The sequence below is a fragment of the Hyalella azteca genome, unplaced genomic scaffold (assembly GCF_000764305.2).
Source record: "Hyalella azteca isolate HAZT.00-mixed unplaced genomic scaffold, Hazt_2.0.2 contig17306, whole genome shotgun sequence".
In the NCBI taxonomy this organism is placed as follows: Eukaryota; Metazoa; Arthropoda; class Malacostraca; order Amphipoda; family Hyalellidae; genus Hyalella; species Hyalella azteca.
In genome coordinates this window covers 54,268-79,520 of record NW_025947093.1, presented here as the reverse complement: position 1 = coordinate 79,520, position 25,253 = coordinate 54,268, and the positions used below count along the sequence as shown (strand labels likewise).

The 25,253-nt window shown below is 37.1% G+C and overlaps 1 protein-coding gene across 2 annotated transcripts; it reads left to right on the top strand.

Moving 5' to 3' along the window:
- The first annotated feature begins 251 nt into the window (after positions 1–251).
- Positions 252–16,658, top strand: LOC108681101 (probable lysine-specific demethylase 4B). Of its 2 annotated transcripts, XM_018170086.2 has the most exons (9): positions 252–876; positions 11,598–11,822; positions 12,714–13,013; positions 13,121–13,269; positions 13,752–13,941; positions 14,454–14,605; positions 14,789–14,953; positions 15,160–15,236; positions 15,530–16,658. In XM_018170086.2, the coding sequence occupies exons 2-9, from the start codon at positions 11,598–11,600 to the stop codon at positions 15,532–15,534; spliced, it is 1,263 nt and encodes a 420-aa protein (XP_018025575.1). In that variant the 5' UTR covers positions 252–876; the 3' UTR covers positions 15,535–16,658. The 2 variants fall into 2 exon arrangements, with proteins under 2 accessions (XP_018025575.1, XP_018025574.2); XM_018170085.2 differs by lacking the exon at positions 15,530–16,658 and having other exon boundaries at positions 15,160–15,514.
- Positions 16,659–25,253: the final 8,595 nt, after the last annotated feature.

Here is a 25,253-nt window from a genome sequence, read left to right as displayed (position 1 = left end):
AGGACATATCTGATGAGGAACTAACAGCTGCTCTCAAGGAAGCAGGGCACAAGGATGTAAGCGCAGAGTGAATACTAAAAGGAAAACAACAAATTCGGACTTCTATGTTCAAGATCAATTTCCCCTCTAGCACTTTACCTGCATACCTCTATGTTGGATATCAGCGGTTCAAAGTTAACCCTTTTGTAGCTGACCCATGGCAGTGCTACAAGTGTCAAAACTTTGGGCACAATGTTTTATTTGTATTTTTTTTTTCTTGTTTTGTGTGTGTGTGTGTGTGTTTTTTTCTTGCAGATTCTTTCAGATTATTAGATACTTAGATTGTTACTAAATGATAGTTAGGCGTAAACCAAAAACTGTTTAGGCAAGGGGCTAAATGGACCAGTTTCCAGTGCTCCTATAAGAAGTAACAAGAAGAAGAAGAAGAAGGTGGTCGTAAGTTGTACGGCGGTTTTCAGCTCAGCTATTCAGCTTGAAAAACAGTTGCGTTATAAGTACTGACGAACATAAATACTTTTAAAAGATCCGGTCAAATGACACGATTTTAGATCTTCTGTGAACAAGGCACGAAAAGGACAAGAATCGGCGACAGCCTGTCGCCGACAGGCCACATGGGCACATCAGGCCTAGGCCTAGGTACACTTCAGCCCCGACATCACTATGTCATGTAGATAAATTCTACGACTATCGTATTTTGAACAGTGGTCTTATGATTTACTATTATATCATATTTAACTCTTGTCTTGAGTACGCTGGCCGCGTATATAACAGCGATCCTAATTCCTAAGATCTATAAACGATCGTCAGTTCTATTTCTACCAGTCCGTACCAGGATTGTAAGTTCAACATCCTGCAGTTCTACGATGGCCGTAGCCCGTAAGTATAGCGCTGGCCGCTGGTTGACCCGCATCCATTAGTGACACTGATGAAAACAGCTCAGATATTCCTAAATAAAATAAATGTTCAACCTAAGAGGTATTATATCTAAAATACAATTTTTCTTTCTAATTTAAATTTATTTCTGTCATAACAATGATTTAATTCATGTAGAGACAGTAGAGCTTCTTCATTGCTTGATGAATGATAATTATTGATTTGTTTGTCAAGGGATAGACTCAAATCCTGCATTTGTAGTGATTTATTTTGACATTTGTATTGATTTGTATACCAGATTTAATTTTTTAAACTATTTTAATGGAAATGTCAGGACTTTGTACATTATTCTAGATATAAACTGATATATGGGTAACTTAATTTAAGCCAGCCGTGTATCTACTCACGCACAAAAACAAAATCCCTCTGGCACTTTTCCCGGAAATTTTTGGCTAGCATCCTAGCAACACTGGTGACTGGTCATTAATGTCATGTCCCTCTGGATGCTCTCACCCCTGGCATTTTTCCCAGAAACGTTTGGCTAGCAACACTGGTCAGTCTCCGTTTAAATAACTAATAATATTAATAAATAATTATGAGTGGTTAGTCCTGACCGTTAACAGTCATGATAAGTGGGGGAGGGGGTTCCCCTTAATCAACACGAAATCAGTTATTGTTTTTTGTGCTATTTTTTGCAAAAATATCGTGAAGCGCTCAGCTCAATGTCACGGTACTGAGTTGGGGATGAGGCAACCCGCAAGGCTGCGCTCAGTGCTGCGGGAGGGATAGACGGTCAAGGGATAGACTCAAATCCTGCAGGAGTTTTATCAATTAGTGCTAGCCAGACCTGTAAAAGTCCTATTTTTTCTGAAATATTGCAGCTCTAATATAATTTAATTTCAGTTTAGTAGGTATGAAATCTTGCAGCTCTAATGTCATGTATTTTTGTTTGATTGAAAAAATTGCAGTTTGCACTCTGCACACACGTCATTTTATAAAATTTCAAACTTCTGCAATCTGCACTATTTCAACAATCCCGCCAAAATATCTTGCACAACAATATGAAACAAGTCAACCTAAAACGTTTCCCTACAGATTGTGTGTTTGCGGTCATGTCTGAGCGGTCAGACTGCATTATCTCATGAATAGTTGCCACTCAAGTGAAGACAAATGTTAGCATTAATTGTTTTTAGGGTAAAATTAGAGATTAGGGGTAACACATGCAAGGGACTTGGTAAAAAGTTCATGGCTGCCTGCTCCTAAATGCTTATTACGGCTGGAATATGGAATTAATGTCTCAAAAAAATTAAATCACAGCTCAAAGAAATGGAATCATGGCTGGCAAATCCATAAAACCACGGCTCCAAAAATTCAGTCACAGCTTGCCAAGTAGATATATTCCATGCCTAATGCCAGCTCATCAAAATCTGACTTAACTGCTGGCAGAGCTGGAAAAGTTTTTTTTTTCTTAAACATCTTGGCTCTAATATCATATAATTCCAGTTGGTGTGAAATCTCATGGCTCAAATGTCATAAATTTTTGTTTGATTGAAAAATTGTTGTTAGCACTTTGCAAGCCTATCATTTCATAAAATTTTCCGCTTATGCAATCTGCACTATTGCTTTACCATTCCCGCCAAAATGTCCTGCAAAACATAATCATCGTAATGTAAACAGGTCAACCTAAATGTTTTGTTGAAGATCGTTCATTTGGTTCATAGTTGCAGTCATGTCAGGCTGCATTAACACATGTTCAGCCTACAGTAAAGACAAATGTTATTGTTGTTGTTTTGACTGTTTTAGGGTAAAGTTAGAGATTTGAGGTAACACCTGCATGGACTTTGTAAATCAATTCATGCCTTGTGAATGGCTCTTCATGACTGAGGTACGGAATTCACAGCTTGGAAAAATGGAATCACAGCTCAAAGAAATTGAATCACGGCTGGCAAATCCATAAAAAACCCTGCCCACAGCTAGAAGCTACTGAAACAGCAAGTTCATATCCAGTAAACTCAAAAAATAATGCTTTAAGCCAACAAGAAGTACCACCACCCTTAGCTACTTTACCATCCTTGCAAGCTAACATAGAATTAATGGTAGAGCAGGACAACCAGGACCAAAGTTCAGCATAAGCAACCAGACTACCCATCAACAGCACTGGAAAGAAAAGAAACTCAGTACATGCAGACCTATCCAGTAAAAGCATAATACAGAATCTACCCCCATCAACAAGAAAGGCCCATGTCAGAAGCCTAGATGAAAATATTATCTTAGCCAAGCTAAACCCTCTGAAGCTGGCCTAAACAATAGACCAAATATGTGGATCAGTTCAAGGAGTACCCTCAAACAGGGTACCGTAAACTGGGGTAACTTTGACCACTTTTTTATTTCAAAATGATGCCATTTTTTTACTAGATAAGTTAAACTTAAATTGAAACATGCAAAATACAGGTCTATACTCTAGCTTTACTCACCATAAATTGCTGGCTCCTGCCTCTCATAGTTTTGATGTAATGTCAAAAAAAGTAATCATTTTTGAGTTTTAGGGGTTTTTGTTAAAAAAACGAAAAGTGGTCAAAGTTACCCCGCCGGTCAAAGTAACCCCATTTTACGGTAATAAGGACAGGCGGAGTAATAAGGAACAGTCCAACATTTTGTAGGAATGTTGTAGCAGCTAAACTAATTGAAATATTGCAAAACTAAAAATAGTGGCATAAAGTTAAACATTTTTACTATCTATGTAGCATAAAACAAGTTAAGAAATCATACATTTACCACCTTTCATCATACATTAACTACCTCAAAAAATCCTTGAAAAAAGTGTGAAAAGTGAGATTTTGGAAAATTACCTCTGCTAAGGTCTGTAGAAAAAAAAAATATTAACCGTATTAAAAAATTGTACTTACATTAAAGTTGCACACAGGTGTTGGCTTAAGGGGAGCATCTATGTGGTGAAAAAACTTTTTATTTATGGATGGATCACTTTGAAACTTTGTACACCTACGTGAAATGGAATTCTAAGACTTTTTTGTTCATGTAAATTTAAAAAAAATGAAAGAAAACATGAAATTCTTGGAAAATGGCTACAAAGGGATTACTACAGAAGTCTATCTCCTCTTAGGACTTTGATGCTACAACATCAAGGTGCATATCATTTGATGAGTAAGGACCATATCTATCGATTTGTTGTAGCTTGTTTTGAATTTTGAATTTTTGTGGATGGGGGTAGAATTTTTTGCAAAATTTTCAAAAATTTTAGATTTTCCCCCTTTCAAAATTAAAAAATTCCCTCCCCCCTTTCAAAATATTTTCAAAACCATAACAAAACTGAAAAAAACTTACCATTTCTAGATATTTTAATTGCGAATCAAATGGTATATGTCTCATCGCTGTAGCTTCAAAACTCTAGCAGGAGATAGGTTTGCCGTGACAATAGGTATGAATGTTCAGGAGAGCGCAACAAAAACCCGCCTGCATCGCAATAGGTACTCAATGTAGCAAGGATATGAAACTAAATGTTACTGGAGCTTGATTCCAGTCAAGGATGGTGGGAGTGACTGCATGCACACCACCCTGTACAACGCCAGGCGGGTAACTGAACTGCAGCTCAAGCTAACACTCTACTTAAGTGCTTGGCAGCTAATTTCCCCCTATCTTATTTGTTATAGAACTCCAAAACCCCCTCCCTTACGGGATGTGTTGTGATTGCATAAATCAATGTACAGAGATGGTGTTGGTAACATTGGATAGCTAAGAATGTCAGCTTTAAGATAAGACTAAACACCGGGAAAGCCAATACCGTCGATTTTCCACCTAGATGCTCCCCTTCAAAATGTGATTGACAGAATTAGCATATCGCATTCCAGAAAGAAAATGGTAGCCATTTCCACACGATGGGGTAATAAGGGACACCCCCCAGGGTAATAAGGGACACCCACCCCTAAAAACGCAGTTACAGTAGAGCCTTGGTTAGCAAAGGCTCCAGTTCTAAGAAAATCAATTAACAGCAAAGAATTTTGATTAGATTTACCTCGCTCAGCAAAAAAACTTCACTTGACAAAAAATTAGTGCATTATCGGTCATCACCCAACTGTGCATAGAATGTCATAGATAGAATTTTAACCAGGCAACATTGAATGTAAAGTTATTAACCTAAACTATGATTTTTTTCTCAAAAAATATAATGGGTTGTCACTAAATTATTCCTTTGTGTTTCAGGTATGTTTTTACAATCTTTTTTGTTATAGTGAATTCACTTGACTCAATTAATATGGTGCAAAATTACAAGCCATCCTGTAAGCTTACCTAAAGAAGAAATGCTACATGGCTGCTGATATGAAGCTTGCTGTGGACAAGGTTGTTGTCAATGCTAAATGGCATGTCCATGGATTAGGTAATATGACATCAATAATACTGTAATGTATGGAAGAGGTAATATCATATCAAGAAAGGAAAAACAAGTAAAAATCACAGAATATATCATTTGTTCTACATCTACATCATCTACAAAGGAAGAGGAAGACTTCAGATTACTGTTAGTAATGGATGAGAACACTGCATATTTCAAACATTTTAAAATTAAGTTTTATTTCAAGTGGCCATTATTACCCCATTCCCAGGGTTAGTTCATGAGGCTTTTATTTCGCATCTGGCTCGTTACAAATTGCATATGGAATTTTTTCAAAGATGCCATACAATAGCCCTCACAAATACCTTTAAACTGAGCCAAAACTTGTTTATGAAATGTTTCATGGTGAGAAGTTATAAGGGAAAAACGCTCAAAACCATCCCTTATTACCCTGTTTGATGGTACAGCACCTAATATCAGGATGGCTTTATATCTCTTGCCACATATTAGAACAAGTGAATACACAGAGGTGGGCAGCCAGGGCAGTAGTGCGCTACCGTAAAATGGGGTAACTTAGACCGGCGGGGTAACTTAGACCACTTTTCGTTTTTTTAACAAAAACCCACACAACTCAAAAACTATTTGACATAAAAAAATTTTGTCAATGGGCATTAAAGGCCTAATACTGAGGCTACATAACACAATAGAAAGATTTAAAAAGTGTGCATATCTAATAGGTTAAAAAATTAAAAATGTGACCCACAAAAAAAAAGCTATTATTTAAAGCCTATCAGAGTACCCCCTCCAATTTTTTTATTTTTTTGGTTAAATTACTCCAGGTTTTGATGCATTGTAGTAGAACTCTTCTAGTTACATATGCAAATGACAAATTTTAGGAAAGTGTCATAGTTTGCAAATGGGGGGCGCCGCCCCCAAATGGGGTAACTTAGACCACCTAATGTCAGCCCTGAGGGGGTAACATAGACTGGCTTGGAAGTTAATATAAAATTACCATATATAACATATTTTATGTTTGACAGCCTATTTATGTTTTTTCTTTATGTTTCAGACTCTACAGAGTCTTATATATGGTAATTTTAACTTAATTTCCAAGCCAGTCAATATTACCCCATCAGGGCTGCCATTAGGTAGTCACATTTCCCTCATTATGGGGCGGTGCCCCCCCATTTGCAAACTATGACACTTTCCTCAAGTTTGTCATTAGCATATGTAACTAGAAGAGTTCTACTACAATGCACCAAAACCTGGAGTTATTTTACCAGAAAATATAATTGATTTTTACCACCCGGTCTACGTTACCCCAAGAGCTGGGGTAACAAAGACCATCACTTTTTTTGAAATTACATAAAGACTATGAGAGGCAAGAGCCAGCAATTTATGGTGAGTGAAGCTAGAGTATAGACCTGTATTTTGCACGTTTCAATTCAAGTTTAATTTAGCTAGTAAAAAAATGGCATCATTTATAAAAAAAAGTGGTCTAAGTTACCCCATTTTATGGTACATGTAGTGGAAACTACATATTCAAGTAGCAATACGAGGTTTTGCCGCTACAGAGCTACCGCTACATTTATAGATAAAGCCCTTAGATTTTACTTAATAGTAAACTTATTTTTATATTTCAATTTGCTTACGACTTGTGAGTAATTGTTACAGGTATTGTTATGTTTCAGTTTACTTGCAGGTAAATGTTACAGGTACTTTTATATTTCACTTGACATGCAACTGGCGAGTAAATTTTACAGGTATTCTTTTACGTTTCAGTTTTTTAAAGTTATTTTTACACAGTTATTTTTATGTTTCACCTTCCCTACATGGATGTCTACTTTAATCTACCAATCTCAAAAATTATCCATATATATATACGAATAAAAGACTGATTTTTTATATGTATCTGTGGATAATTTTTGAGATTGGTAGATTATAGTAGGCATCCATGTAGGGAAAGCTAGACCTAAAAATAACTGTAACTTTTATTTACTGTATCTAACCCATACTAGTTTGGTTAGGCTAATTGCAATAAAGTTGCATTGATATGTTTTGAAAATGTTTTATTATCATTAAATATAAATCCCAATAACAGAACAATAAATCCCAATAACAGAACAATAAATATTTTGAGATTTCCATTAATTTTGGCCATTGTAGCGGCTAATGTAGCGGCGCTACATTTTACTGTAGCAGTAGTGGTAGCGCCCACTACAATCTAGTGGGTGTAGCAGTAGCGCATCTAGAGCATGTAGCAGTAGCGGTAGTGGCCGCTACATTTCTAAGTACCTAGCGCTGCCCAGCTCTGTGAATACACTACTTGCAGTGAGACTTCTTGCCATATTCAGCGCTATAGTGATTTGGATCTTGCTCCCTATCCAAATCACTATAGCGCTGAACTCTCAAAATACCCTTGGAAAAATCTATGCACCAGAACTTCAAAAAAAATTGAAGATTTATTGGAACTACTCAGACCCTCGGGAGTCACAGCTGTTGGAAAGCTCTTCCGTGACCCAGCAAAATCCCATATGCCATTATTCGTGCTGACCTTTTTAGAAAAGCAATGACCTGAAAACATTTGGATTGGATATAGCAGCTACAAAGTGGATCCATATTATCCAAATCCTATCCAATGCTACAAGTGTTGCAGGTGGGGACACTCTTCAACCTACTGTCGTAGTCCACAACTCTGCAGTCATTGGGGGACAAATGGAGATAGTAGACTAACCTGCCAAGAGCCCCCATGATGTGTTAACTGTAAAGGGAACCATGATGCCTTTGATAAAAGTTGCCCTATGTGCCTTATTTGTCATTGCTCTGTAAACCACCAAGTCTCCTACCCAAAAGCCAGGAAGAAACCCTGCCAGCCCAGCAAACTAATGGCAATGACAACTCTAGCAACAGAAGACTTCAAACCCATGCAACCAGACAGACCCAACCACCTCAGACACTACCACCAACACTCTGCTCACAAGCCACCTTCCCTCCCCTAACCTGTCCACAAAAGAGGAATAGCAATACTCTGATGGGTAAAAACACTACATACCTCTACACATAAACAAAAATTTTCAACAGAGTACCATTTGCACAACCCAAAATTCCAACTACAGGTTTCCAGCTGGACAGCTTCCCCCTCTAGTAAGTAGCTGCCCAGACCACTCTCCCATGATGCAGCAGGAGCTGGATGACATGGAAGAACAAGAATCCTCTCTGCCCCTATTACCACCTCTGTCACCACCACAAATAAGTCCTCAAAAACACCAGAACTCTCCATGACCATGCACAAGCCCCCCTGCAAACTCCAGCAACACAACCCCCTCCCCAGCTTGGTTCCTATCTTTGCTCCCAATAATACTGGAACTTCTACTTGCAACCTCTTTAAGTGCCAAAATAGAATGCTTTATTGAACTAGGATCAAAATTACAAATTGAATCAACTATCACCTCACTGCTTACAGAATTAGGCCTCACCTCCCTAACACATTCGTAATGACTCACTCCTACAATGGAATATCCACATCTTTAGATCAAACATCCCACATCCAAACAGCACTAGACAACCACGCACCAGATATACTATGCATGCAGGAAACAAATGTACCACCCACACACCCACTTACACTTGCACAGTGCCCGCCAGTGCCCAACAAAAACCATAACTCTGCCCACACTCACTGAAGCCTGTACCAGTGTACCACACACATATACCTCCCTTCCTTCAAACTTGCCATATGCTTACTATAAGTCCCCCCCTTGTACAGACAACAAAACTCTCCTCACTAAACTGACAGACATACTACAATTGCTCACCACACCTTACATCATCTGCATCGATGCAAATGCCCACCACAAATCCTGGGGATCTTCCTACTCAGACCAGCATGCCCGGCTCATAGCATAGTGGCTTCACACAAATAACATCATACTGGCAAACACAGCACCCTATCACATAAGCCCAACAGGTACACTCACACACATTGACCTCACCATAACTAGACAACCTGGCTCCCTCTTTAACATGGGAACCAGCTCCTGATCCATACCACAGTGACCTCTTCCTCCTCAATATAACCATAAATAATATAAACATACCCCTTCCCTCAAGGCCCAGATGGATCCTAAACAAAGCTGACTGAGCTGCCTACCAAAAACATGTAGACATCATGCAAACATTCCTTTCCCCTTCTGAGACATGCAGTGCAGTGGAGAGCCGCTTCGTGACAGCGGGTGCACTGGCAGTCCCCATCTCTACTAACCCCAGAAAACAAATGCAAACCCACTGTTGGTGAACTCCAGAGTGCACTGCTACACTCAGAACCAAAAGAAAGGCCCTAGTACTATACAGTCAGAAGCTAGGCACCATCCACTTATGGATGAACTACAGGCGTGCAGCTGCAATGTTTTGACGCACAGTTCTTCTGGCTAAACAGAAAAGTTGGACATTATTTGTTGAATCATTGACCTATATATCAACTAGAACCAAAATTTGGAATAAAATTTGTCAACTCAGAGAGGCACCACCACAAACAACCATCATCCTAGATGTTGGGAATAGACTCCTTACAAACCCAGTAGAGGTAGCAAATGCACTGGCTAGAGAACTTACTGGACCACCCAGCCCATCCCCACAAATCACAAAACTCCATAAAACCCAAAATATGCCCTCAGTAGTAAACTTCACTTCTTGGTTTTAACAGCAACTTCACTGTAATCGACCTAATTAGAGCAATAAACACTACATGCCCATCAGCACCAGGCCCTGACACAATACCACCCTCATTCTTGATGCACCTACCACACATGCAACAAACACGATTACTAGCTTTCTACAACTACATCTGGTCAACAGGAGTCCTCCATCAATGGCACTTGGCTCACATCCTGTCCTTCCTAATGCCCAACAAACCACCTGCAAATCCATCCTCAAACTGCCCCATAGCACTCACAAATAGCCTTTGCAAACTATTTGAAAAAAATTGCAGGTCACTGCCTGAGATGCTACCTGGACAAGAGCCCTATCAGGATCAGGTATAGCCTTGGTAGGAACATGAGATGGCTGGTGCCAAAAGTCTTCATCAAGAAGGATTGTGAGGAAGCCAACGAGACACAGTTGAAGAACTGTCTCACTTTGCTTGTTGATGCCAAGAGATTCCCTAACACAGGTGTGGATGGTGTTGTGTGATGAGATGTGCAACTTTAGAGATGAATCACAACATTGCAGTGAACTGAGCGCATAGTTTCAAGCATTTTCAACTTCTGATTGACTGGGACATTTTTTTAGCTTGTCATTCTGTCAAAGAGCATATGAGCTAAATGAACTGAAGAAGAAGAAAAGGTGTACGAAGAAGGGCATCAACGCGCTTGAGCAAGCAGCAGATGAATATGCAGAAGCAATGGAGAGAAATGGGAATTTGAAAATTTAATGTTAGGGTAGTGGTGTTGAAGAGTGTTCTGAATTGTGTTGACATTATCACATACAATCTTGTGTGCATTACTCAATATTTGTTGTAATTTTACAATATTGAATTCATATAATACCAGTGTGGGCTAGATTTTCAGATTTGTGTCATTTTTGTTCCTCTGTGTCTGTCTGCTCTATGCATTTACACGTTTGCTATTTATCAACTGAAGGAGATGGTAGAATATGCACGGTTAGTCTTTCAGTCGTGATAAACCTGTTGTATACAAGTCTATGAAAATTATACTGATGGTCATGGAAATGTCATGGAATTTTTTTCTATATACCAGTAATCTTGCTTTTCACACATTTTTTTAAGGATTTTCAGAAGTATTAAATGTAGGTATGATTTTTTAACTTACTTTATGCTATGCAGATAATAAAAATGTTGGAACTTTATGCCACTATTTTTAGTTTTGCAATATTTTGATTAGCTAAGCTGCTACAACATTTCTACAAAATGTGGGATGACTGTCCCACATTACCCCACAGACTGTCCCGATTTACCCCACCCATCCCTTATTACCCCGTTTGATGGTATATTGATAATTCTGCCTTTAAAAAAATTTTGAAATAGCATCAATTTCATTGTCTGAGTCAAAACTTTCATGCCCATTTTAATTCTTGGGCATGGTAAATGATAATGCTATGGATGGAACGATAGTCAGATAACTAATAATTGACTGGGGCTTGATAATGAAGCCTCAAACAAACAGGAAGCCATAATGGGTCTCTTAGTGAGGCGATTTCAAGTGACCATATGACCATATATGATAACTTGCCTGTGAAAGGGTTACAATTATAATGCTAAGTATACTTCTATGATTACTGCCAAGGATGATGTTGGTAATAAATATAGCAATATTCAATATTCAAATTATATATGATATTCAAATTCAATTGAATCCTACAGATGGCTCCAAAAAGAGAACCAAATTTTAAAATAGTTGGTTGGTGGGGGCGCCTCCCTATCTTAAATGTTGGCACACCCCATGACATTGACTCAGATGACGGCTCTTCATCATGCTCGCCGGGGGAAGTCATGGTGTTTCACCCCACTTGGGAAGAATTCAAGGATTTTGAGAAGTTTCTGGAATTCATTGAGGAAAAGGGTGCTCATAAAATGGGCCTTGCAAAGGTAAGATCTTTCAAATGTCTATTTTATCCATTTCAAGGGCAAGCATTGAAATATCCAGAAATTGAAATTTTAGAAACCAGTAGAATAATATAAGATGTATTATACAAAATATTTATTTATATGTACTTATAAAAATTTGGCATATTGGAGGTTTAAATCGCACTTTAATAATTTGTTAAATGCGGACACTTTACAAAATATTTTCTTTGTAATTAAATTAAGTTTATTCAGATGACAAAATTAATAACATAACAATTTAATACAATTCAATTAAATCAAGTTACCTTAAATAATTAAATATAAGTGATGCCATGTATGGGATAATTAGTTGAGGCATGATAAGAAAGCCTCAAACACAAACAGGAAACCGCCCATCCCTTATTACCCTGTTGATGGTATTTTACATTTTGGGCATGGTAGGGGGAGATGCTAAAGATGGAATGATGGACAGATAAATAGTGATTGACTGAGGCATGATAAGGAAGCCTCAAACACAGAGAGGAAGCCGTGGTAGGTCTCTTTGTGAGGCAATTTCAACAGACCATGTATAGTAACTTGCCCGTGAAAGGGTTAATGTTTGTTGATATTCAAAATTCTTACAAGATATTAATGCTGATCTATAATCACTATACAGATGATTGCTTTTTCAAATAATTTAGTTGTATTTTAGGGTCACACTTATTGATAATAAAGAAGTTATTAAAGTAGATATCTTTTGGTGAAAATTTCAGCTGAAAATAAATCTCAGTTATTGAAATTATTTCAATGTAGTATTTGTTTGCAGTTATTGAAATTATTTCAAGGTAGTATTTGTTTGCTTCTTAGATTTTGTTGACAAGAAGAAATTTCATGCTCTTCATATTTTACTCAAGTGTTTATCGTCATTCACAGATTGTACCACCAAAACAATATGTACCACGGAAGGCCGACATTGATCTGAAAGGCCTCATGATTCATGAGACAATTATGCAAACAGTTCAAGGCTGCGAAGGTGTTTACACTCTGAAAAACAAAATAATGAAACCAATGTCGGCGCACGAATTTAAGACGCTGGCTGAGAGTAGCAGTCACCAATCACCTCTCCACGAGGCTTATGATGATTTGGAGAAGAATTACTGGAGCTCCATCACCAGTCACAATCCGACTTACCTTGCTGCTGCGGAGGGCACATTAACTGACGCAGAATTGAAGGTATGTGTCTTTTTTTGTAAATTCTGCACAATTCTTGGTAATTTAAAGTTATCAACTTATGAGTTGTTTAAGATCCACATCGAAATTGAACTTAATGTATTGTGCAGGTATGGAATTTGAATTCCCTGCCTTCAATTTTAAGCCACGTTAAAGAAGATTATGGTCAAACTCTTCCCGGAATAAATTCGAGCTACCTGTGCTTCGGATCCTATAAGTCTTTGTTTGCCTGGCAAACCGAAGACATGGACTTGTATAGGTAAATCAAAATTATTTGCCTCCTTGCTTTGTTTTCTTCACCTTATCCTTTGAATTTATTATTTGTCATATGCTGTATAATGACCATGCAGCTCCTCAAACTCTTGTTTTAACTAAGGTCCGAAAATATTTGCTGCCTCTTTTGTTTTGTGTTAGTGTAAGTCCAATTACTTGTGTCAGTAGTGCAAGTTATACTTTATTCCCACTATTACTTTATACTAAGCGTAAGGCAGCTGAATTGTCGATATCATGGCAAATATATAATTTACTCTCATTGCGCCTAAAATTAAAGTTCTCCAAGATTTCTTAACAATGTTTTCCAGGTATAATTCAAAACTATTTAATTGTGAATAAAGTCCAGTGTTGGTTGTATATTTAGGGGATTTTTCACTGAACTTGTGATTAGTTAAGATTTTGCTTATTCAATAAGCCTAAATGTAAATTTCAAATTTCGTGCATTGAGGCTTCCTCTCTGTGTTGCAGCATTAATGTACTGCACTCGAGGGCTCCCAAGACCTGGTACGGTATTTCCCCCGAATACGGTAGGCAGTTTGAAAAACTGGTTACCCGATATTTCCCAGAGTACTTCAGGGCCTGTCCAGGCTACCTTCGTCATAACTTGACCATCATGTCACCAGAAATTCTCAAAAAACGCCGCATTCCGTATCACAAGGTCAGTTCTTGTCAGTAATAACGGGTCAGTCATAATCTTTTGTTGTTAATTAATTATGTTTATTTTAATCTAATGGCTTTTAAACTCATGGGGAATTTATTATGTTTTATTTTAAACTCATGGGGGGATTTATTGTGTTTTATTTAAACTCGTGGGTTTCCTGAACTCTAGGTGGCAATTTCCTAGAATGCTTAATAAATCCACAGTTTATCTTCAAATTCTAATACATTTTACCCCTCTAGCCTCTGCTTTAATGTTGCTTCTATCTTGTATAATTTTTCTCTCTTCCGCTAGTAACAAAATGAACATGCCATGAGTGGCAGGAGCCGGTGTAAAGGCCTGACTCCGGAATGTCCATTTTCAGAGTCAGTTTGTTCCAATATAATTAAAGGCCAAATTAGCCAATAATGAAGCCTAAATTTTAGATTTTGATCCACGCAAAGTGTGATAGTGTGTGTTTTGATAGTGATATCTAAATAAGACTTTATAATTGAAGTTATACACGTCTCCAGGTGACACAAGAGCAGGGTGAAATTATCATCACGTTTCCGTATGGGTACCATTCGGGATTCAACAATGGCTTTAATATCGCTGAGGCCACCAACTTTGCGACGACTCGCTGGATCCAGTACGGGAAGTACGTCAAGCAGTGCTCTTGTGGCAGGTATGTTCTGAAACTTAGCTTAGCGCCTTAATATAGATACGATGCAACAAATGCAGCAGTCATTAATAATTTTTGTGACTTGACAAATTAGTAATTTCTATAATGTTAAAAATAGTTTTCCAATAAAATAATGTAAACTTGTGAATAAATTGTCTTTTATATAGAGAATTTGTGTCTTCGCAGCAATGCAGGAGTCCGCTTCAGCATGGACACATTTGTTAAGAGGTACCAGCCTCATTTGTACAGAGCCTGGCAAGACGGCAGAGACAAATCAGGATGTCCTCAAGATCCAAGCCGCAACTTGCCTGCTCCGCAACCTACGATTCGGGATTTTGCGTGTAATAAAAGGTGAGAAATCTATAGTCGTGTCTAAAATTATAGTATTGCGAACTTATCAATTGTGTTGGAACATTTTCAAACAATGCTTGTAGTGTTTAAGCACATTGCAATGTTTTCGGTTGGACTTAAATTTGTCTAGTAAAGATGTTGCTGCATTTGGTACTATTTTTGTAATATACGGCCCTCATTGATTGTAACGTTTTCGCACTTTGCAGACACTTCCCTGACCCCAGTCTGCAGCCGCTCTTCCTCGAGATCGTTAAGCGAAGCCGCACGATGGCAGACGACTCATGTGAGTTACGCACTCAGGCTAAAGCCCACTCAAAGATACCATTGATTTCGAGATCATTTGCAGATTAGTCTTCAGGTATATTATTATTATTACTTCTGTCCAGGTAATCTTATAACATGCCTCTTACTCACGTTTCTATAATCTTACAACATGCCTCTTACTCACGTTTCTATAATCTTACAACATGCCTCTTACTCACGTTTCTATAATCTTATAACATGCCTTTTACTTACGTTTCTATAATCTTATCCCATGCCTTTGCCCTTAACCCCTTAACGCCCTTAACCCCTTAGGTTGAGGCTGTAAATATGTTGGAAGATTACTCGATGCCGAGGCGGAGGCGTCAGCGTCACCGCGGGTCTGGCTTCGTGACGTTCAAGAGTCCACTTGACGCGGAACGCGCGGTTAAACACAACTACAAAGACAACAAGGGATTTGAGGAGGTCATCGTTAAGTGGTCTAGGAATAACACGTAGTAAATAATCGTAAACTCTATGTCGTAAACCCAATCAAACGGGATATACGACTCAATGTGACACGCATGAAAAGCAAATGTCGTGCGTAAATTAATCATGACTTATTATTTGTTCGTCCTTGAACATGTACTCATAGCGAATTGTTTTTTTTTTATTTTTAGTCTGTGTACTCGTCTCTAACAAAGCAGCAAATTGGTAGGATCTCCCAGAGGCCAGTAGCTCTAACTTGTCCTAGCAGTATTACGACTTAGCATATGTGACCTGATATTCTATAAGAATTCTGCTGTTAAGTTCTCTCACGATAACATGAATATCGTTAGTCTATATTTCTGATAACTTTGCATCATTTTCATGCCAAATGTGCCAAGAATAATGTTAGAGTTTCACCTGACGGATCTCAATGTTATTAGCAATTTTTTGCCCATTTATGACATAATGATGTCGGCGCTGAAATGTAGGCCTGATGTGGCCTGTCGCCGACGTGTTGACGACATCAGTTGGTATGATGTGTTGGTTTTTTATACTAATTTTCTAGATTACTGCACAATCGACGTGATTGTGCTAATGAATCTAAGTGTCTATGAATCTTCAATTAATTGCTATTGTACATTCTACATTCCCTTTGTGTAACTTAACCAGGCTGTTTGTACTGTATGGCCCTGACCGGAACGTTTCTTTAACAAGATATTATTTTAATGTTGTACCATACCGAGGTAGTTCTTTATGTTATAAGACTGCTTTTGTCTGGGTAGAAATCTGAATAATTTCTTTATGTGCCTTAAAATGTTTCTTTATGTGCCTTAAAATGTTTCTTCAAGTGCCTTAAAGTGTTCGTTTCCAACTGACGTTCAGAGGAATTACCTTAACACTACTATAAGTTCTGCCTTCTGATGTAACTCTATATTGCAGAGAACGTCAGGTCTCACAATAAAAAGTAGACTAATGAGATCCGGCTTTTATTGACAGCCATCCAAGAGTGTGCGGAATAGACTTTCGTGACAAGTATTAACAACTTCATCAGACCCAACCTCTGTTCTAGAGCTCAGAATTGATGAGAACCATCTTCACGCTTCACCTTATATGTCTGATCGCCTTCAGAAATAATTCAAGAACTCATTTTACTGAATTAATAGAAATCGTCAGAGTTCTTTAAATTGAAGCACGCGAGCATTCTTAAGCATTGTCTGAAGACCTACTGCGCTGTTATCTCTAACTAGTGCTTCACGGCGCTATTATCTCTAACTAGTGCTCCACGGCGCTATTATCTCTAACTAGTGCTCCACGGCGCTATTATCTCTAACTAGTGCTCCACGGCGCGCGCTATTATCTCTAACTAGTGCTCCACGGCGCTATTATCTCTAACTAGTGCTCCACGGCGCTATTATCTCTAACTAGTGCTCCACGGCGCTATTGTCTCTAACTAGTGCTCCACGGCGCTATTATCTCTAACTAGTGCTTCACGGCGCTATTGTCTCTAACTAGAGCTTCACTGGTCCAGATTATTGTGTTCCAGACTAGTTTATTGCTCCTAGGCTGAGTGTAGTTATTGAGCTGAGGCTGGGCTCTGGATCAAGATCTTTTTTAAAAGTTGAATTTGTGACCTAGGGCTCGATTATTGCAAATTTGAGCAAAATTTTGAACTTTCGCATCAAGATTTTTAAATTTTGTTAAAATCGAAGAGCGAAGAAAATAATTATTGTCAAAGTTTAATTCTTTTGCAGAGTTTGAATGATGGATAAGAAACATCCGTCATGAAAATGCACGTATAAGGAAAATATTGTATTAAAATTACAATTTTGATGATACCATCTCGATAAGAACAATCTTCACTTTATACCCCTCACACTTACAACATTATTGCATGTAGTAATCATCACTAAATAATTATATTGATCCAAATTAAAATGAACAATTTATATGCAGTTAATAATAAGACAGTATCCCTTAAATTAAATGATACCGAGAAATTTTTTTCCAAATTTTCAGCATAAACAATGTTATTTTAATCATCGTGTCACCCATAAACGGTACAATATTTTTTCATCAGTTTTTAGAGATTATTTATAACTTATAAATGATATATTTCTTGTAAGTTAATCCTGCAGCTGAAAAAATCCAGTATATGTCTTAATGGAAGAAAACTTCATCATTAGACCATGATCTAGTCCTTTTTAATAATGGCGTCACGTAGTATAGCCGGCCCAGCCGTAAATTTTTTGAATGATAATTAAAATTATTTAGATTTTCATCATGGAAATGAGCAATCAAAATTTCAAAACTATCATAAGATTACCTAGATAAGTGTTGAAAAATTTATATCTCGCAATTTAGATGACCGGATCATTTTTATTCAGTTGGCTATGAAAATTTATAGCTCAGTATCTCCGTCATACGGATTAGTATTAGGAGGAATATTTTAATTGTATTAATTTTTTCAAACGTAATATGCTTTTTAAAGTATTTTAAGAACTAATACTTCACTAAATTACAGACTTTAGCATGTTTATGCCTTTCATGCCTGTATTTATGCAAATAATATTATCATTTCGTGCCGCTGACGTCCAAATTTGACCAAGTTATGATTATATGCCAAATAATTCAAGCGTAATACTTTTTGTATACGTTCAGGAGATCGCGACTCTACGCTGGAGCAAATAAAGTCGATAAAATTAAAATATGACGGAAACGGCTAAAGCAACCGATAGTGTGCGGAGTGACATCTAGAAGGTAATCTGTCTTCTCTGCAGATGTTACAGAATTATTCGATATTTAATTGAATTTAATGAGATTAAGATAGTGATCTAGGCGCTGAAGTGTAGGCCTGATGTGACCTGTCGCCGATTCTTTTCGTGACTTGTTCACAGAAGATCTAAAATCGTGTCATTTGACCGGATCTTTTCATGACTGACGATAGTTTGAAATAGCTAATAGACTTCCACCGGGTTATAGTGTATTTGGAAGAATTGATGAAAGTCTCATAAATTTTGGAGTCGGCTACGGCAATAGGGAAGGAATCGGTTCATATCCTCTTGAAATAGTGAATCGCTAGGCTTTTATTCTTGTTTTTAGGCTAGTGTTTTTTCTTAAATTTTATTCTTTTCGTATCTCCGATGACTCAGTGTTCCGCGAGTCCTGTTTCTTCTATTCAATATTAGATATTTTTTAGGTTTTACGTCTGTCCTAGAATTTTGACTTTTAAAATGATTGTATTCATTTTTAGATTGTCAAACTGATGATGGAGCAGGACTCTGAAACGTTTTCAATATCGATATAGTGAATTTGCTTGGCATTTTCTTTGCTTTAAATTCCTTGTGAACTTGCGATATGAGCAGACTGAATATATAAGTACTTATAATAAGGCTCAAATTAACATTATCACGTTTCACAATGAACAATTCCCACATAGTCAACAATAAGATAGTATCCCTTAAAATACTTGATTTCGAAAAGAAAATGTATGAATTTTTGGGACTAACAACGCGATTTTATTTAACGAGTCGCCTCTATTATTTTGGTCGATATATTTGAAAGAATTGACGTAAATACACTATCTCAGTTCAATCCAGTTTTTTACTTAATATATGATATATAACTATGAGGTTTATTCTGCTGCGGCACAGATTTTATTGTTTGTGCTAATTTGAGAAAACTTTATCCCTACACAGTTTATTGACTTTATTCATTGCATGGCGTCGCGTCGCCGTCAGAAGTAACTTTTAAAATAACAACTAAAGTTATTAAAATGACCCATCCTAAGCACGAACTTTTACTATCTAGAAAATGACACATGAGTTAACTGGAAATAAATTGAGATGATCTATACTTCCCATGATCTCCGTCCCAAGAATTTTTATTTAGTTACCTATGAAAAATTGTAAAGAAAAACATTCATCATTTTACTTGTTTTTAGGCAAAATATCGCGGTTATCATAATTTATTTAAACGCAATGTATTTTTATACAAACTATTTGATCATTCATTTTCATGTATTCTACGTAACTTCATGTTGATCTCTTTTACGCTCGCGTTTAGGCTGAAAAAGTTGACATTTCTTCTCGGTCTGATCTAAGTTTTCAGATGAACGCGATTCAATTTTCCAAAAGCTCTATAATTTTGAAAGTCGGCAACGGCTACAGCAATGGAGAGGGCAGAGTGACATCAAGAAGTGAATCTGACATCTGATTCTGTTAAGAATAAGCACCCCAGTATGACCTTGTTAAGAATAAGCACCCCAGTATGACCTTGTTAAGAATAAGCACCCCAGTATGACCTTGTTAAGAATAAGCACCCCAGTATGACCTTGTTAAGCATAAGCACCCCAGTATGACCTTGTTAAGCATAAGCACCCCAGTATGACCTTGTTAAGAATAAGCACCCCAGTATGACCTTGTTAAGCATAAGCACCCCAGTATGACCTTGTTAAGCATAAGCAATACATTTCTATCTTCAAGAATTCACGAGGCAAGATCGCTTCTCAAAAAATGCCTTTGAAGCTTTATGTGATCATATTGCGGCTCTGTACTTTGACTGAGATATGTTTACGTTTATCCTCATCATTTGGGATTTAATGTTTTGCATTGTATTTTTTACATTGAATTGTAATTCCTATAAATGTTTATATATACCTAATTTGTTTGCATTAGTCATTCAATTAACCTAATTAAAAATGCCCACCCCAGTAACGTCTGAGGTGCTCATTCTTAACAAGATCCAAGACTTCTTTGCATGCGTTATAGATTAATCACCTAGCGTTTAACACTGTAATTATTCTTATTAACCCATAGTCTCTTGAACACAGACGAAGAAATTAGACCTTTTGAGTTTAGTACAAGCAGGTATAACAAATTTTAAAATATACTTTCTCCTGAGCATGTAGAAAGTTTTTGAATATTGAAGACAGAGATCGTATTCAAGATATTTAATCGTAATACAATCATTACGTTATAAAAACAATTCTAACTGTTTGTCTTTTAAAGCGCGAATATTAGGGAAAACTATTCAACTTTGATGTAATTCAAGATCATAAATTCACTGATCTTGATTGGAGATAAATTTTAATTTTTGGTTTAAAAATTCATAAAGAAGGTCATTTTGGTCTCTGAACCACAAATACTAATATTTTATTAACTAAAAATAACAGGAGTTGATATTATGTACAGAACGATGGGCTCCTGCCTGGTGGTTGGCAGAGGCACGATAACGAAGCGTTTCCATGTATGGTAACGCCTAAGAGTTGCCATACATAGTAACGCTTATGAGTTACCTTATATGGCAACTCTTCGAGGTTTATACATCATAAATGACATATTTCGTTAAGTTTATTTTCACAGTTTATCAAAATTCAGTGTTTGTGTTCATCGAACATAACTTTATTTTACTTCTAAATTCTACTCACTGCTGTCGTCACGTCGAACATCGTTTATCCGTAATTTTTAAATGGGAATTAAAGTTATTCAAATTACCATAATAATCTTGAGCCGTTACAATCAAGAAATAGATTTGGATTTAAGTGCAAATACGGCAACAGGCCATGGGCCTATTTCTTCAACGCCGACACTTCTATTCTTCTATTCTATTCTATGTGAAGATGCTTTATATCACGCGCGATACAAGGTGAGATATTTTTATTCAGTTATCCATAGAAAATAGTAATTTGTTATATTCGCTATTTGAGCTGTACAAAGGTAAGTATTCCAGAAATTATAATTTAATGAAACGGTAACATTTGTTTTCATCGAAGATATTGTAATTAATCATGGATTTCATGAGGTAAATTGTTTACATGTCTATTAGGCGGACGTTTATGTAAAAATATTTTATATTTTTTGATGGTGATGCGTGATGTGAAAAATTTTGCACACTTCGCGCTCTCTCTTCCCTCGTTGTATTGCGATATATTTTTGGGTCGGCACCGACCATGGTAAGGCAGATGTACAGATATGGACTGCGGCGGCGAGCCGATGCTTATTGTGCAAGTTTCATGATTTATAATTGGGTTAAGTAGCGTCCGAGACGTTCATTTTTAACAGAATATCTATTCTATGAATAAGTTGAAAAGCAAAATTATAGAGTGGCATAAATAAGCCGATTTTTAATGATAAATGAACCTGTAAAATTAGATTTTTTATGAATGAATAAAAATTTTTGAAGCTGGTACAACAATTACTCTTTGCTTAATTTGCGGAATTCGTTAATCCGCGCTATTTCATTGATCATTCGTTCGCCATGTCAGCCACTTGAGCGTCTTCGGTCGTCCGCGTCAGGTTACACAGCGTTGCCAGATGGTATATTTCTATACCAGATTTCACAAATCTGGTATTTTCAGAAGGTGTCTGGTATGAACATTTTAGATCTGGTATATTTGCCTAAATCTGGTATTTTTCTGGTATTTTCTGATTTACTGCAAATTTACTGCATTAGGTTCCACCTCTGAAGTTTGAATTTCCTCCAACGTAGGCGTGGATTATATAGATTACCATCAGAGTGGCGCGACTAGATGTTTCCCGCCATTTTTGGAACCGCAAGTTTACCGTTTGATAAAATAACCCCAATTTAATTGTTAACATTTAACAAAAGTGCTTAGTGCAATATAAGCACGAGAGTGATGATCCTTGATTGATTCTGATCAGTGATGAACTGATGATATGGCCTAGGACGAGTGAGGTTGTCGAACCGATCTCTGCGACGCAAGCTCCACCATTTTTGTTTGGTGGTTTTGAATTCTAGAGTGACACTTGAATTCTGGGGTGCCATTCATTATTTCACTGATCTTGACAATTATCATCCATTCAGGGAACTGGCTGCCTACTGCATCACTTGTCTACTTTGACCTGTCTCCAATGTATTCGTGGAGCGAGTGTTATCGCAAGTCACCTATGTGAAAAACAAGCAACGAAATAAAATTTCAACTAAGGTACTGGAGTCCGTTATTCGGACCAAAAGCTATCTGCTCAACCGCAATAAGTGATCACACCCGAAATTTTAGATTAATGCAATATGCAAGCATGTACGAAAATAAGCAAAATGAAGATAACCTGTTTCCGTGGCTTGCTCATGTTGAGCGAAGAGGAAAAGTGCCACAATGACACTGATAAAAAAAAGGAAAAAGTGTCAATGTAATCGAACACAGGGGAAAAAAGTGTCAAAATGTACCAAACAGAGGGGAAAAAATATAACGTGTTCAATTTGGCTAATTATCGTCAAGCCAGATAACTGCACAGTACATAAGATAATTTTTTTCTAACCAACGTTTCTGACGAATAGTTTTAATAAATTTGGAGGTATTAGTCTATTTTTGAACGATATAATTTCTGGTATATTTCTGGTATTTTGAGCTAGGCAATCTGGTATTCTCGCAAAGAAAAAACCTGGCAACACTGGTCAGGTATTACCCTGTCGGCACGAGACTAGGATATTCTCGTCAAAGCTGCGGTTGAACTTGAGGCGGATGTATGTACCAATTTGTGAGAAATAGTTCTTTACTTCAAGTAATTCAGGTATTTAGGATACTAAGGGAGCAAGGATAGTTTGAGGTTTTGTCCTTTAATAAGATTGATATTTAGGTAGGCGATGGCAATGAGAAGAGTAGCATTTTTGCTGTATCGTTTTGCTATTTTTTTACTACTCAGACCTAGTAACAGTTTTGTTTGTCTATAGGATTTTTATGAAATCTAGAACTATTACTAATTCTTGTATTTTTATAATCTATACCAAAGTTTTGTTTATATAGTATAATAGTAGTTAGTACATAGTACAGACAGTATGATAGTAGTAGTACTAAAAGTACTAAAGTGTAGTACTACTAGAAAAGTAGAAAACAAATCTTTGATATAGACAAACGCAAGAATAATTAGTAATAGGTCTAGAGTCTAGATCTTCTAGTAGGAATGAGTAATGACTCACGCTCACGCATGCTGGAATTCTGGAGAGCTATTAAATTAACCAGTGCACATACCTACCAACATTTTTAACATAATAACATTGGCCAGTATTCCATACCTAAAAATGACATATGCTGATAATCGAGATGCATTATGCACTATCTTAGAAGGCTAGAATTCTAGCTTTCTAGTTGGTTTTTGAGGTGCCGTTGTTTTTGGCCCAAAAACAATGGCACCTCAAAAACCAACTGAATCTACATTTAATGATTTATGATTTCTCCACTCAAGTCTCAACCATGAAGGCATGAACTTACCAGCAGACTCGAGCAGTCTGGAATCTGGATTTTTACCTACTCAATTGAGTCAATTTCAGAGCCTTGACTGAAGACTGAGCAATGAGCATGAGCACCATTTACACCATCAACACCATTACACCAAGCCACCAAGGTTACTATAAACTTTTCACCCATATGATATACGGTACTATATCATATGGGTGAAAAGTTTTAGTAACTATATAGTAACTCTTGCCTTGCCTGTTGTCCAAATTCTGCAAGCTGCAAATTCAGTTTTCTAGCCAACAAACTTATAAGTTATAAAGAAAAGAGATCAAAACCTTTTCAAGATGCAACACCAATTTTTATTGTCAATTTGTGTAAAATTTAATTTCTAAATTGATTTGTCAAATGTCAAGTCATGATGACAATGGCCCAGGCCCTAGTCCAGACTGCCTGCCACGCTGCCAGTCTACTTGCTAGAGTTGCTACCTGCGGCCTGCCTAGGGCTAGTGCCTACAGTCTACAGATGCAGCAGTAGCAGCACTAACACTCAAACAGCAACAGTTACCTACACTGTAGGTAACTGTTAGTGTTAACAGCAATGGAATGAGCAATGGAGTTAGACTAGTCTACTAGAGTTAGAAGGTGTACCTAACTAATCAAAAGCAGTAAAGTAAACTTCTGAAGTTCTAACTTCTAAGCCGAGTTTTAAATTCAATCATAGAAAACTAGTAATTATAATTCTTATCTTTACAAGGAGCCAAATAAGATTGTTAGCCAAGTTATTTGCAAAATAGCAAATAATCCGTAAACTTCTCTCGGAACGACGGCAATCAGACTCGGAACTCGGAAGGTCACAGACTCAACGTCTCAAGTCTCAAAAACAGTCAGGTCGTCAAAATCACAGAGAATCGTGTAGCGGGTAGCCGATAGTTCAACATTTACTAAACAATCGTGAGGTCCACAGAAGTGCACTAACTTCTATGGCATTAGCACGGCGACAGCAGAGATCAAAACAGGTAAAGTTATAATATTTATTTAAATATATCGGGCGAAAATAATTTGCAATATACCAGTCCATTTCCAAAACCGATGTTGAATTTTTCAGATAATTTACCCCCACTTTGTACCAAGATAAAAAATTTCCTGTCTCTAACGAACATTGAATTAGTTTACTACGAAATTAAATAATTAATCAAAAGTTGAAAACTTCATGAATTTCTTTTATTTATAGAGCCAATTGTGACCGGCAATAGATCGGAACACTTATGGACCAGGTCTTGTAGCATTACTCTCTTCTACGGTGCGACACTGCGACTCAACTCTACCCACGCAAATGAAAACCTGATTAAGAGCCTAAATAATCGATTTACACACAAATTT